This window comes from Haliotis asinina, chromosome 3 (assembly GCF_037392515.1).
Source record: "Haliotis asinina isolate JCU_RB_2024 chromosome 3, JCU_Hal_asi_v2, whole genome shotgun sequence".
In the NCBI taxonomy this organism is placed as follows: domain Eukaryota; kingdom Metazoa; phylum Mollusca; class Gastropoda; order Lepetellida; family Haliotidae; genus Haliotis; species Haliotis asinina.
Genome location: NC_090282.1, coordinates 67,082,375 through 67,098,338, shown reverse-complemented (window position 1 = coordinate 67,098,338; position 15,964 = coordinate 67,082,375). Strand labels below are relative to the sequence as shown.

The window sequence follows — 15,964 nt, the reverse complement described above, 5'->3', positions numbered from 1 at the left end:
AGCATCGCGTACCAGAATGTTCCTAGCTTTCGGGAAAAAAAATATGTTTCAACACCATATGCAGTCCAATTGAATGTACTTTTGTCATGACTGAATATCGATAATTCAGTATAATGTTTTGAATCAATTTTGGTTTTAATTTAATCTTACGTCCACCGTCTCGTTTATTGAGGTTTTGAGTGATATGTTAATATACATTTATGATGAATTGAAACTGTAAAAGTGTTATATAGGACCTCCATTGTTCTGCCTGAAGTCGACCACAGTGCGGTCGATCATATTTAAAACTAAAGATATAATTTTGTCATCCAAAAAAGGAGCACTGTCTGTCTGTAGCTGTTTCTGATTGGCCTTTTATGTTGTGTGACCAATTGGAAGGTCAATTTTGTTCGAGATACTATACCTAGCTGAAGCTACAGTCAAGAGTTCACATGTAGGTTCGCGGGTGGTTCCATGGTGTAAGGCGCTGATTCAGAATTGTGATCGTGTCCGGTAGTGACAGATTTACTCTGATATTGATGACTGTCTGAGGTAAACATATTCGTGCTTGAGTGTTCACCAAAGAAGTAAATGTCACAGACACCCTCTCTTTCCTTTACAGTAGACTGATGCACCGGGAAATACATTAGATTGTGATAGAACCCACGCTCTATGAATGAACCAGCTGCCAAAGTACAGCCAAACAATGCCCAATATTTGTCGTATGATTAATTTTGAAAACATATGCATTTTCATTTATACTGAAGTATATGTTCAACACTTCGTCCCTACTTTGCCGAGCTATATACCAACACGATCTCCTCCAAAAACCTGAAGCGTCTGCTCTGTGTAGAGCTAGTGCGGTTATGTGTTCTTCGTATAGTGACCGGAAGGAATGGTGTTTGCACATCCTGAAGATCTTTAACATTGATCCAAATATCATGTTGGATCACTTTGAATTTCCCGATTGGTCACTCATGCGGTTTTCTTGACAGGCATTAAGGGACAGGCCAATGTGATTAATACAAGTTTAGTCATATCATTACTGAGTAGTTTCGGTATCATGAGCCGATGCTTTAAAATGACTGTTCCTCAGGATTGGATGTAGATTTCATTTCATGAGTGCCAGAGGGGCATGGCGTATCACCAGACAGGTGTACTGACTGTTGCACTGATTGACTGAAACATTACACCAGCAGGAACAACAGACAGACAATCCCTTAACTACCCTTGTCTACACTTGCGAGAGATTTGACATGGCATCTCCTTATCTCCCGCCATGATAATTGCTTTTACATGTAGTCACTTGGAAAACATTAGCCGTATTTCAACGCGAATTTTAGACTATTTAATGTCACAGGACATGATGGTGAAATATTTTTGGCACTATCCAAAATCATTCATTTAAAAATCTAATTTTGTAAACAGCTAAATATCAAATGTTATGAATGTCAGCTAGAGCTGATCAGCTCCAGTTACAAAGCGATCAATGATGTCAATTGGCTGCGACTCTGTGTTTACGATGACGTTACAGAGACATTACAGTGGGATATGTCCTGCATCGATATGTCGCCTGCTTATTCCTGTTCAGTCCCCAATAACATCATTTTAAATGTGTGTGTGTGTGTGTGAGAGAGAGAGAGAGAGAGAGAGAAAGAGAGAGAGAGAGAGAGAGAGAGAGAGAGAGATGTAACAGGGGTGCCAACAACTTCTAAGAGACCTGGTTCGATTCCCTTCACTCCATTCCACTTGCTCTCATGTACAATTTGAAATCGTGTTTTTTTTGCATTTGCTCTATCATAGAGTATAGACGAAGTTTGATACTGATTCGGTATTTCAGTGGTATGCACATGGGATGTAATTATACGTATATTATATAATATATATTATATGAGGTAGACTTAAAAAGCAGCACGATAGCCAAGTGAATGAGTAAGAGGGATTTGGGTAAGTTGGAACAATATTCAGTGTGCATCATCAACCAAAAGTGACCGGAATCTTTGTTGGGCTGAAGTCATATACTTGACGCTTGTTGCCTAATTTCGGGAAACCCAGAACCATTCAGGTATATAAGAAAGGATCATTGAAGGGTTAGATATGGTTTTAAACACCTATGGCTGATAAGAACTATTTTGATTTGAGCGTATGTTACATAAATCACCAACACCAGTTAGTCGTTACTAACACATACGAATGTCGAATGAAGCAGAATTTGTGCGTATGCATGTAGTTATGTTTCGATAAATGGCAACATGTTGTATATAAATCATTGCATCGAGAGAGACATGCTGAATTGACATATTCTTTACAAGAAAATATAAAGGATACAATAAATAAAGGGAAATTCCGGACAGCTTCACTCCAGAAAACAATCCTTTAAAACAGAGTTGTTTGACCGTAGCACTTAAACGATATTGACATAAATGTGTTCCAGTCAAGACAATAGCTACTCGAAAATTTCATGATAATTATGCTTCCATCTTTCGCAAACACGGGGTGTCATCACTGATGTTAAGTAATCCCTTCACACGGATAATATTATTTAGGCCGTATTTGTCCTTTTGCGCTGGGTGGAATCGGTTTTCATTATTTATTTATTCTTATTTCCTGGCGTTTACGTTTTACATTCAACTAATGCCATCTAACAAAAACAGAATGACATGAATGCACTTTTGAAATGATTGAACCGCATAGTGCTACCTACTTACCAGAAGATCAGATGCTCAGAGACCGTTGTCTTCATGAGCCTAATGACTTGAACGTATTACAAATAACCAAATAGAATTGGTAGATTCATGTCTTCCAGGGACTTTTGTGTACCGGGCGATGGACCAGGGGTATCTAAACAGCATTAAGTAAGAAAACCTGTGCCCTGTGTCATATCAAAGCTAAGGCAAATAAGCACTTGAACCGCCCTGTACAAAGTTCAGTATCTAAGCTCGTGATCTCTACAGCTAATTTAGAACTACGTTTCACCATTCTTCGAAATGTCATGGAAACAAGCGTCGGTATGGACAAACTCGTGAATTGCCACCCAACCCAGCAGTGGAATCACTATCGCTGACCTCAGTCACTAAGTGAACACGATTTCGTGCTCGCTGAAACGCAGTTTCGTAATTCCACAAGCAAGACAATATATTCAATTTGTGCTCGGTGTCCTCTAACAAGAAATTGTCTTATTGATTTTTCCCATTATTTACGATGCTGTTAAATCTCGGATTTCAGAACTATAGATGTAGCATTTTGGAAATCGTTGCAGGTATCAATGTGGTAGGTGGATCTGATATACTCATGTCATTCAACATGCACGGACTAATATGTTATATCTTGGTCAAAGTGGGGGTTCTTATTAAAGCATTTTAGCTTAATATCGAGCGGAAAATTTATCGGTAAGGCAGAAATAGTTTTGGTTTACACGCGTACTATAGACTCTTGGAATGCTAACTGACAAACGACCACAGCACACAGCGGGGAAAGGCTGCTCATTCTCTTGACAAATAAGGCCATCGATAAACCGCTGGATAATGTTTACTTGTCCAAGGCAAATGTCCAAATCTATTTCGTCTGCAATTAAAACATTTAGGGTTAATCACCACATTCGACAAAGCAGATCTCTTGAGAAATTAAGTCTAAAGATTTTCACTGTTTGGCGTCTGTTGAAATGTTGGGTGAATCTCTGAAGAAAGGTTCGGTGTCAGTTTGTTAAGGGACGAGATTTAGCAAATTACCATCTCACCCAGACTAATGGATGCAAATGAGTAGTGGCCATTGACGTTGGGGAAATCACCTCAATGTTACAAAGACTTGTAGACTTCCTTTTCACTGCCATCACTCTATGGACACAGAGTATATTAAGTGGCAACACAACGGCCATACCGCTCAAGGTCTCTTTTAGGTTTTTGGCTAGCACAAAGCTTGTCAAGACACAGCAACTAACTGTCCGTATGTTCGGTCCCGTGGCAGTCGTATATTTTTGTTTGTAAAAGTTGTTCTAAATCCTGCCCTTTCGGATCGATTTACGATAATGAAGTAATCTCGCGATGGTTTCTGCCTTCTGAACATTTACCAGTTGGCGTAACTAGAGCATGCGGCATACATTAATTATATATCGAACAACCTTAACAGCTCTTTGACCGTATACGGTTACGTGAGATAAAAAGGGCTTTCGGAAGCTTAACAATACTTTGGAACATTTTAAGTAAATTTTTGTGTTGGTGTAGGAACTGTGACACACAACACAATCGCTGCATTGGCGTCACATTTGATGATGATCTAGGTTTAACCAAATAAAAAATATGCAAATGGTTTTTTTTTCAGTCTATATATCGAACAACCTTAAGAGCTCTTTGACCGTATACGGTTACGTGAGATAAAAAGGGCTTTCGGAGGCTTAACAATACTTTGGAACATTTTAAGTAAATTTTTGTGTTGGTGTAGGAACTGTGACACACAACACAATCGCTGCATAGGCGTCACATTTGATGATGATCTAGGTTTAACCAAATAAAAAATGTGCAAATGTTTTTTTTTCAGTCTACATTAGAGGAGACCTTATCCCTACCGTTTTTACTGAAAATGATGCAACTTTCGAAATAGCCAGTAGTGCGAATTTATGTGCAAACCCATGCTTGTAAGAGACGATTAACGGGATCGGGTGGTCGCTGACGTGGTTGACCCGTTTCATGTCAATAGCGTACATCGATCCTCACGATGTTGACCACTTGATTGTGCAGGAACATTGTGGCGTAAAATTATACTCACCCACTCACAGTTTACCCAGATGAGGTTGGCTAAAGCAACCTGTTTGCTTTTAAAAACCTGTCTTTTCCCAGTCGATCTTTCATCCAGTTGTAAATATAACACGTGCAATATGCAATGAATTTAACGAGACTGTATATCTTGTTTGGGGTTCTCAAAGAACATGATAGTTTTGTGCAATGGTGTTATCGTGTTCGCCACGCTTATGGTGGTCTCAGAGGTCCATCCATGGTACGACCCATAACATGTAAAGGAAGTCTTTGAAATGATAATTCTTCAGACGCCTCAGACGTTTCCAGATCGACAAACCTGACCTTGTCGTTTTCGATAAATTCAATGAAATGATATATATCATTACATTTTCTGCTCCCTTGGATAGTAATGTGGTTGACAAGATTCAAGAAGAGCCGTGCTTACGAAATTTATGCTCATAGTACACACTCCAGTCGCTATCTGGGCTGTGTACCACGTGCACATGCAATGACCCTTAACACCTCTTTGCTACGTATATTTGTTTTAATCTATAACATTATAATAAAAGTATTTTAAGTGTGGCTAATATTCAAATTACCTAATTACCAAATGGTAACTCCTGTCACTGCATATTATTTTCCGGATTCTGTATCAGGCAACTAAAGCTCAATAGTCATATGATCTTGTCATCGCATTTAGTACCCTGTGCATACCAACCGTCGCCAATCATTTGATAAAGACATGCAGTCCAGGTAAATAACAAAGAAACCGTAACAAAATTCGTCTACAAGGAACGTGTAATATTAATTCGACATTTCTTGATGACAAACAAAGCTAATCCAACATTTCTTGATGACAAACAAAACTATTCAGACATTTCTTGATGACAAACAAAGCTAATCCAGCTACTCCAACATTTCTTGATGACAAAGCTACTCCAACATTTCTTGATGACAAAGATAATCCAACGTTTCCTGATGGCAAACAAAGCTGTACCGAACACTAGGTCTACTCTTAACATAATAATTCTTAAAACATACACATTCAAAGTATCACCTTATAACGATAAAACACGAAGACATGTTTGGAACCTTAAACCTCATATCAGTTTAACATCATTAACGTTCTGATAGAAAACACGAGGTCATTTACTTGGATATGTTTACAGGCTTTGAAGAATTTTCAGCAATAAGATATTTTGGTTTCGTTTCATTTTCCGGAGAGCTATTCTCAATATTTCCCTTTTTCGAGATACTTTGGCAAACGCGGATAGAAATATGGAAACAAGTTTTAATTGTTGTATATACACCCGAAGGGCATTGCTAAAAGCTGAAACTGGAACTGAAGCAGGTGATGGTGTTAGAAGTGGATGCTGAGTATCGTCTTCATTAAACGTATATTCCTTTTACAAGAGGCTGTGTATACGTGAATACCTGAAAAAAGGACATTCAGCAGAGAATCCACTTGTGACCTGGCGTTGGCGAATGTCTGTTTTTCATTGCAACCGCGCATCAAAACAACAGCTGAGATCACTTGAGCGTGATCACTTGCTTGTCACTGTCTCGACATATAATATTCATTCTGTCAGAACAATCATCTTCTAGTCATTACTTAAATAACTCAATTCACAAAAGGAACGAGGGAGTTTAATATAAAACATAGCTCCACTTCCCAAGGGCCAAACCGCCGGCATTTCTGCATTTAAAAATAATTCATACCACCGTTGTGACATTTATGCTGAAGAGTAACCCTTGAAGTTGTGTCCTTACATAATTCATAGTCTCTTAATGTCGACTCCCTGAAACTATTGAGAATAACGGGATTCTAAATACCCCTACTCACAGGTAATCAAATTGTGCGGTACGAGACAAGAATATGCTGACAACGATCGTGTGTACATTTTCAAGAAAGGCTATTTAATACCCTTCACATTTTACCCCGAAAGAAGTTGATTTAAGAAAATAAGTGACAAACAAACTGTTTGTGACACAGTAGCTATTGGGGAAAAATCGTACTTTCCATAGACCTTTGAGAAAAAGCATAGCCCATGCACAGTTAATGCGGCCTGTTCATGATCACATGTCTCGTTTCCATTGCCGCTCATTACTCAAGTGTCGTTGGTTTTTGTCACATTTTAGCCACTGCTATCAGAGGTGTGGCAAAAATCAGGAGGTATTTTCTCAGAGTACATGTTGGCAATGTGGGGGAAGCTCATGCTGCTATTAGTTCGGTACCAGACAGATATGTTTTGTTTGGTTTCGTACGGTTTGAACTTGGATATCCATCGGTTAGTGATGTGCTGCAATATTTTCTTCACGGAGCGCTGTCAGTGTCGGTGGTATTTTGGGATTATAAATGTTTGAATAAAGCATGAATTTTGAAACATTTCTGTTGACAATTGTAATAATACCGTTGAACGTTCGACTAACTGTAAATTGCGCCGGTAGACAACTCAGACAAATATTTAAACATTCTTTTTCGCTGCAATTGGCATCCCATGTCATTTGGAAACACTTGCGTCTACATAAGGCAAAGGTCTACATAAGGCGTCTACATAAGGCAAAGGTCTACATAAGGCGTCTACATAAGGCAAAGGTGGATGCCGGCGCATTGATGATGACAGACAATCAACACATTGTACAACTGATTAAACTAAATTTGTATTAAAGTGTAGGGACCATTTTCTCTTGGAATCGTCGCCCCAGACCTGGTAGACAACGATGTTTCTAGCAATTAAGGATAACGTACATATAAATATCTTGATATTTGTTTCAAATAGATACCCGCCAGCTACCTAGTTTCATAATTTGAAACGAATATCCAGATACGCGTGCGTTAGATACACCATTAAAGTAACACAATACTGCGTAACAAGATTAAACATACAGCCTGAAGGTGAAATTGATTCAAAAGTAAATGACTATCAGGAGCAACTCTGTACATAAATATATTGCAGTACATTCCTAATACTGGGGATTTTGTTAGCTTCGAACAAGCCATAAACCTTGCTGTATTTTATGCGATTTAATCTTTGTAGGTTGTACCTTCCTCACGCACGTAATTTAGAATTAATGCATGTCCCCCATACTTCAATGCAATGACGAAAGTAGGTCAGTAGACTTTTACAAATAATACACGCTTGTAATATGCTGTGTAAGATCATTACCATATTTTGAATCGTATCTACAGCTTTTTTTCCTGTTACCTACTTCGCTTGAATGAAGGTACAGGACGACTACAAGATAAACCGTAACTTTAGGGGTGCCTCACCCCGCGTATCTCGGAGGACGCGTCACTGTTTTCCATTTTCTGAATTTAGGTTAGCTGCGAATCTGAATCGCATGGAACGAATGGTGAGACAAGATGGTTGTGGGGACCACCATATTAGGAACTTGAGAACATGATAAATCCATGACATGTGTCATCAGTTCTGTGTATATTTTGCAGATAATGTATGCATGTAAGAACTGCGAAATACACAATTCTACCTTTTATGTAAAATTTGTTTCACGGTATCTGAATTCGTTACATGCCGACGTTACTACCGGAATTTGTACATTATCGTCTCATGTTTATGTACCCAACAGATCGAGGTGTGGAAATCCATTTAGGATGATTTGTACGTGTTTACAGAGTCGTCTGTACTTTGAGCCACATGGTTGCCTACTTAGACCTGCTAGAATCCGGTAACAAAACGTTATCGTCTGACAATGTCTTGGGTAGTTTACACACACACACACAAACACACACACAAACACACACACACACACACACAGAGACACACACACAGGAACACACACAGGCACACACACACACACACACGTTTATACGTGTGTGTATTTTCATGGGAAGTAAATCCCCTTTGGGTTCAGAGAATCTGTTATAGATTCTGGACAAGTGTGTACATAATGAGATCTTGTTATGTGTCGGTGTCTATTTGTCAGTGGATAGTGGATCCAAATACCACCTATGAAGATCCGGGACAGGGTTCATCTTCAGTAATCCATCCTTGTCGTGAGAGGTGACTCGCTGACAAGACTGACCATTGGATTTTCAGTTCCAATGTGAATTATTTACACACTGACGCCATACAGCTGACATATTGCTGAATGTGGCGTAAAACTAAACTCACTCATTCACTCCTCTAGAAAGAGCAGAGAGCAATGAAACCACCACAACTGTCTAAGATTAAGATATATACGTAAAGATTTAGCTTTACAAAAATACTATCAACAATTTAGATGACGTGAACTTTCAAGAAAACCAACTTTTCCTTTTTTGTAGGGCAATATTCCTGCAGCTGAGGTGTGTACATTTCCCAACCTCTGTGGTGCAATCGATCGTTTTCTTTCTTCGAAGATTGCAAAGTGTTTCACTTCAGTCTTGCGCATAAGGGATTCTTTAAAGGTAACGACATTGCCACTAGCGTTTTCAAAATGGGGAGGACAATTGAAAATTGTGACTAGTACCACATGTTCCTTTCAGGCAAAATAAATATTTCAGGCAAAATATTGTCATTGTATGAGTGTGTAACAAGTGTCCCCAGCAGGGAATTATAGGTTCACAGTTTCTTTAGAACCTTGGTATTACTTGTATTGGACAGCGAATATGGTTCATAACCATGCACGTATGAAATTGTCAGAATCGTACAATGGCCTCTGAGTTCAGTGCAGATTTCCTGTCATCCTGCACGCACAACTTACTTAGCATTTACCACTTACTATGGTTACACTAAATATTGAGGGTAAGTTAGTTACCATGGTTTCACTAAATATTGAGGGTAAGTTAGTTACTATGGTTACATTACTTGCTGAGGTTATATAACTTTCTAAGGTTATACTGTATCCTGATATTAAACAAATGAGATTAGACTACCCAAAGGGGTTACACTGCTTAATGGGGCCATACTACTCCGTGAAATACACTTCTTTCTGTTGTCATATTACGTACTGAGGTTACACAGGTTACACCACTTACCGTGGTTGCACTGCTGACGGCGGTTCTATTACTTAACGAGGTTACGAAACTACATAATGAGTTGACATTACTTACCGAGGTTTCATTGCTTACTGAGGTTACATTATTACTTAAAGTGACATTACATACTGAGTGTATACTGTTTCCTGAAGTGACATTACTTACTGGGGTTGCACTGTTTACTGAGGTGACTTTACTTACTGAGGTAACACTATTACATGACGTGACATTACTTGCTGACGTTAAACTATTTCCTGAGGTTACATTATGTACTGAGGTGATATTACTTACTGAGATTACACTATTTACTGAGGTTAAACTACTTACTTAGGTTACATTATTTACTTAGGTGACAATACATGCTGAGATTACACTACTTGCCAAGGTTAGATTACTTACTGAGGTGACATTACTTACTGAGGTTACAATATTTACTGAGGTGGCACCTCTTGCTGAGGTTACACTGCTTACTGAAATTACATTACTTACTGAGGTTACACTATTTACTGAGGTGACAATACATGCTGAGATTACACTGCTTATCAAGATTAGATTTCTTTGTGAGGTTACACCATTTACTGAGGTGACAATACATGCTCAAGTTACAGTGTTTGAGGTTACATTACTTTCTGAAGTGACATTACTTCCTGAGGTTACGCTACTTTCTGTGGTTTTGTCACTTACTTGGTTTACTCTACATACTGAGGTGACATTATTGACTGAGGTTATGCTATTTACTGAGGTGACTCTACTTACTGAGGTGACATTACTGGCTGAGGTTATGTTATTTACTGAGGTGACTCTACTTACTGAGGTGACATTACTGGCTGAGGTTATGTTATTTACTGAGGTGACTCTACATACTGAGGTGACATTACTGGCTGAGGTTATGTTATTTACTGAGGTGACTCTACATACTGAGGTGACATTACTGGCTGAGGTTATGCTATTTACTGAGGTGACTCCACATACTGAGGTGACATTACTGGCTGAGGTTATGCTATTTACTGAGGTGACTCTACTTACTGAAGTGACATTACTGGCTGAGGTTATGTTATTTACTGAGGTGACTCTACTTACTGAAATGACATTACTGGCTGAGGTTATGTTATTTACTGAGGTGACTCTACATACTGAGGTGACATTACTGGCTGAGGTTATGTTATTTACTGAGGTGACTCTACATACTGAGGTGACATTACTGGCTGAGGTTATGCTATTTACTGAGGTGACTCCACATACTGAAGTGACATTACTGGCTGAGGTTATGCTATTTACTGAGGTGACTCTACTTACTGAAGTGACATTACTGGCTGAGGTTATGTTATTTACTGAGGTGACTCTACTTACTGAAATGACATTACTGGCTGAGGTTATGTTATTTACTGAGGTGACTCCACATACTGAAGTGACATTACTGGCTGAGGTTATGCTATTTACTGAGGTGACTCTACTTACTGAAGTGACATTACTGGCTGAGGTTATGTTATTTACTGAGGTGACTCTACATACTGAAGTGACATTACTGGCTGAGGTTATGTTATTTACTGAGGTGACTCTACTTACTGAGGTGACATTACTGGCTGAGGTTATGCTATTTACAGAGGTGACTCTACTTACTGAAGTGACATTACTGGCTGAGGTTATGCTATTTACTGAGGTGACTCTACATACTGAGGTGACATTACTGGCTGAGGTTATGCTATTTACTGAGGTGACTCTACTTACTGAAATGACATTACTGGCTGAGGTTATGCTATTTACTGAGGTGACTTTACTTACTGAAATGACATTACTGGCTGAGGTTATGCTATTTACTGAGGTGACTCTACTTACTGAAATGACATTACTGGCTGAGGTTATGTTATTTACTGAGGTGACTTTACTTACTGAAGTGACATTACTGGCTGAGGTTATGCTATTTACTGAGGTGACTCTACTTACTGAAGTGACATTACTGGCTGAGGTTATGCTATTTACTGAGGTGACTCTACTTACTGAAGTGACATTACTGGCTGAGGTTATGCTATTTACTGAGGTGACTCTACTTACTGAAATGACATTACTGGCTGAGGTTATGTTATTTACTGAGGTGACTTTACTTACTGAAGTGACATTACTGGCTGAGGTTATGCTATTTACTGAGGTGACTTTACTTACTGAAGTGACATTACTGGCTGAGGTTATGCTATTTACTGAGGTGACTTTACTTACTGAAGTGACATTACTGGCTGAGGTTATGTTATTTACTGAGGTGACTTTACTTACTGAAGTGACATTACTGGCTGAGGTTATGTTATTTACTGAGGTGACATTACCGGCTGAGGTGTTTGCTATTTACTGTGAGCTCACATCCAAGTGATATTTGCTATCTGTTAAAGGGCACATCATGTACACTATTTACTCTCAATACTGGGATTACGCTGCTTACTGCACATGCAATATTTGCTGAACATACACTTTGTACTGAGAATAAACTATTTCCAGAAAATACACTACCAAATGAGCACATATTACTGAACAAACACTACGCATATATGCAAACGTAGTACAACTGTACTAGGCACTGTTTAGTTTCATACCCTCCTCCCCCAAACTTGAAATTCTCCCGGGGGTTACGCATCGAAATGTCTTATGTTTCATGTAACGTTCCTGTAACAGGGCCTCTTGGTTCGTCATTGGCGCACTTGGCACTGATCATGTTGCAAATTAATGACATTTACATATACAATTACACTCGTATATACAATGGTCAGTTCTATCTACATTTAGAAAATTCATTATGACGCCATGCTACCAGCAAAAAGTTATTTGCTTTGAGATTCCTGTCAAGATTTCTTTGGAGCACATCACAGAACAAGACTACGTATTTCTCATCCTCAGACTATGGCATACCATTGCTATAGCAACGGTGCCTCAAGTCATTAAAATCCGCAACCATAAAATCCATATACGCAGGTCCTGGTGACTGGCAATACGTTAGTACAGCAGACACCAACGTCACGTGGATGAATTCAAGACTTCTTGTGGTGTAAACGCAAAGAATAATGATGCCATGTTCCCATAACGTTATATTTTCCAGCATGGCATCCGTGTCACGTGATCACCTACAGCGAGCTGGGGATTGTTAGAAAGCCAAACCTCACAATATAGCTTGTCTCATTAGTCTGCCAATGTAATCAATTATTCCTTTGAAAGTGCAACAGTGTAGATAAAAGTATATCAGAATATGTTGCGGCCATACCACATGATTCGATAACTGGATTATTCTAATGTAGTGGACATTTCCCATCGGACTTAAAAATGATAAGTACCCGTCTATATTGCTCCTCTAATCAGATTTACCAACACATCTACACGAACGTAATGTAAAGATAGGTCGAAGCGGAACTGATTCACAACAAAAGTGTTATGAATGCACGTGAGGACTCGACTGGGTCATGATGGGGAAGAGAGAGGATGGGGATGGAGGGAGGGAGGGGCAGAGTGTTCAAGAGCCTCGACGTTTTGTTCCAGACAGAATATTTTTTCATTGTCAGTTCTAATATGAAAAGTTGTGTTTGTTTTTATGTTTGTTTAATGTCTCAGCACTGTCCCAACTTTATGTAGAGTCTGAACTCCATATGCCAATGATCGAGAGTATGAGCATCGATCTACGCATGTGCCAAGCAAAACAGCGAGACTGTCCACCTGAATCTGTTATAGTCTCTTACCACCTGCATGGGTAGATGAAGATCTTAACGGGTGTATAAACACAAAACAAAGCCATCGATGATGATAGAACCAAGCGAATTGTGCCAACTTATTTGCTGACATCACCGATTGTGCAGTTATTATAGGATTATTAGCTGCTAGTACACAATATGAAACGCGGACATAGGTGCTTCTCCACTGACAACAGCATAATTTCGAACTGCATCCTAAGTGTGTGCTTGTGAATGCCCATCAAATGATGACGACACCAGGTGTTCGCTAAGGGTGTTCAGAACATGCAACATAATAAGTGAATACTTCAAGAACAAATGAAATGACTGCATCATATTCGTGGGCAGGTCATGATTTTCAAAGGAGTAATGATAGTACCCCTATCCAGGTCCGTCGAAGACTCGGACATGAAAATGTCGAAATAATGCTGTATGTGACCCCTAGCACGTCTAGATTGTTCATTTCGTCAGTCTGTATCGGCGTTTTATTGTTTCCGAGTTTACCAAATGGGCCTTTTCATTGTGAAAAGTTACACAGTAATTATCGTTTTCAGAAAAAAAATCCCAATCAGTTTAACTCGTACTTGATGACAACGGACAGGGGATGGCTCAGCTAACTGCAATTCTAGCGCTATTTATCAAAGGTAATTCAATCAGTGATGTAAAGGATAGACTGGACCTACTGAAATGCCGGTCTAACGTTGTTCTGACTACACAGATCTGCGGGTATACATCACTTTGCTTGGCAGGACAACGCACAGTTTAGTTAATTATTGCGGAAGTGTCCTACATAGACCCGTATTAAATGATATGTCATTGTCAGTGCATCTTAATTGTCCTTGAACATCTTAGCTTCTGTTGGTCTGAAGCAAAGTTCCTCGGTGACATATGTTCACAATTCAGAATCTGATACCATGATAGCGACTAATACACTATTAATAACTTCCGTCCCTTTTGATTGACAAGATTCAGGGAAAGCATGCTAAATATGCGGACCTCGCCTTTGAAATGTCTCGCTTGCATCCCAAGTACACCGTTGTCAGGCTCCCCATTGTTCTCGGTGTCCTAGGTTTGGTACCTCCCGATCTCGGCGCAGTTGAGGAGAGTTTCCGGGTTTTCCACCTGGATCACAGCACTTCTGAGACTCTGTGTACGTGTTGGGGACTCTACGTATTCTCTGGAACTTTCTTGGTGGGTTCGAAGTCCCATTCGCTGACTGGGCTGCAGGAGAGGGCAAGGACCCTGAGCTGATGACGAGCCTTATTAGCCTGAATGTGCCAGGATCACCCAACCCTCTCTGCTGCATATTATCTTTATTCTCTGAACATAATAACTAGTTATGACCTAAAGGCAACAGCTGAATTACACCAATACATAGCGATATCTTCCATGTGCCATGATCATGTTAAAGGGTAAACAAAAAACAAGAAAACATAATTTGCATAATTTATTCCAAATGTTTTTTATTATTGAACAATACTCCAGCTGTGTCTCAGCCTCGTACATAAAATATCATCGCCTCGTGATCATGCAATCCAAGAAGATCATGATTTGAGGTGGTTTTTTGAAGACCTTGTGAAGAAATACCACCTGAATATAGAAATACACTGAGGGAAATATTCACCAAGAGAAGGAACTGTGTAAATGTGAGTATGTGTATTAAACCAACATTCAGTCGCAACCTATGTCATATATGGGATTTCACTTTCTCAGTAAAGTACAAATTCTAGTATTTTTTTGGTTGAGTTCCATCCGGGATTCGAACCCGCACCATCAGAGTCAGGCACCTAATCGCCAGCACACAAAGTCAGCCACCTAGCCCGCTCAGTCACCTCAGCCTTTACTGAGAAAGTGAAATCCCAAATATGACATATGTTGTAGTTGACCACTTTCTAAATGGCATCATGTAATCACAACATTCAGTCCAGTGGCACATTGCAGGAGTTAGTCCGTGGCTGGTTAGTTTTCTGAAAAGGAGCGGAATGTAGACAGGGGTAAGAAGGAATGATTAGAGGTATGATCCCGAGCCTTGTTGTCTCCTTAAAATCAAATCATGTCACTAGATGAGAATCCTGTGGGGCAGTTTGTTAACGTTGTAAAATACAAAATGAAACGAAGTAAGGTATGGTCATTTTGTATATTAAGTATCCCTAATATTTAAGGTATTTTCTGTTGACAAATAAAAAAACCCAAGCATTTAACACTTTTGTAAAAATGTTGTCCAAATGTCAAGACATACATTTACATGTGTGCGCGTGTGTAACCTCTGCGTTGACGTTTGTCAAAGCTCACCCCTACACGTACATCATCCCGTTGGTTTTAATGTCCTATGTACACATATCTTACTGATTTGAAGTAATTTGACTTAGGTAGTTGAGGTAAGTCCCGTGTATATACATTCAGCAAATGTGTATCCAAATAGCTCTTCTGTAGCACTAATGACAACAAAATTTGCCAAAGAATAATGTTCACTGAAATCTTTGCTAATGTAAGAGACAGCGGTAACAGATGATGTGTCACAGTTGATTGACAGTTATAATTAATAACATCAAGGAACAAGGCGAAGCATCTCT

The 15,964-nt window shown here is 39.3% G+C and overlaps 1 protein-coding gene across 1 annotated transcript; it reads right to left on the bottom strand.

Moving 5' to 3' along the window:
* Positions 1-3,773: 3,773 nt before the first annotated feature.
* On the bottom strand, positions 3,774-14,697 carry LOC137278975 (uncharacterized). The gene is made up of 5 exons (XM_067811468.1): positions 14,514-14,697; positions 11,538-11,630; positions 11,214-11,306; positions 10,444-10,550; positions 3,774-3,812 (listed from the first exon to the last, which is right to left on the bottom strand). The coding sequence occupies exons 1-5, from the start codon at positions 14,695-14,697 to the stop codon at positions 3,774-3,776; spliced, it is 516 nt and encodes a 171-aa protein (XP_067667569.1).
* Between the last annotated feature and the right edge of the window lie 1,267 nt (positions 14,698-15,964).

Bases quoted from the DNA above. Each gene is read 5' to 3' on its own strand.
- LOC137278975 (XM_067811468.1), bottom strand. From the start codon at position 14,697: ATGCAGCAGAGAGGGTTGGGTGATCCTGGCACATTCAGGCTAATAAGG. The intron at 10,551-11,213 runs GTAATGTCACTT...ATGTCACCTCAG, and splicing joins AAATAACATAACCTCAGCCA to TATGTAGAGTCACCTCAGTA. The intron at 3,813-10,443 runs GTAAGTAGAGTC...CTGTGTCCATAG, and splicing joins CAGCCAGTAATGTCACCTCA to AGTGATGGCAGTGAAAAGGA.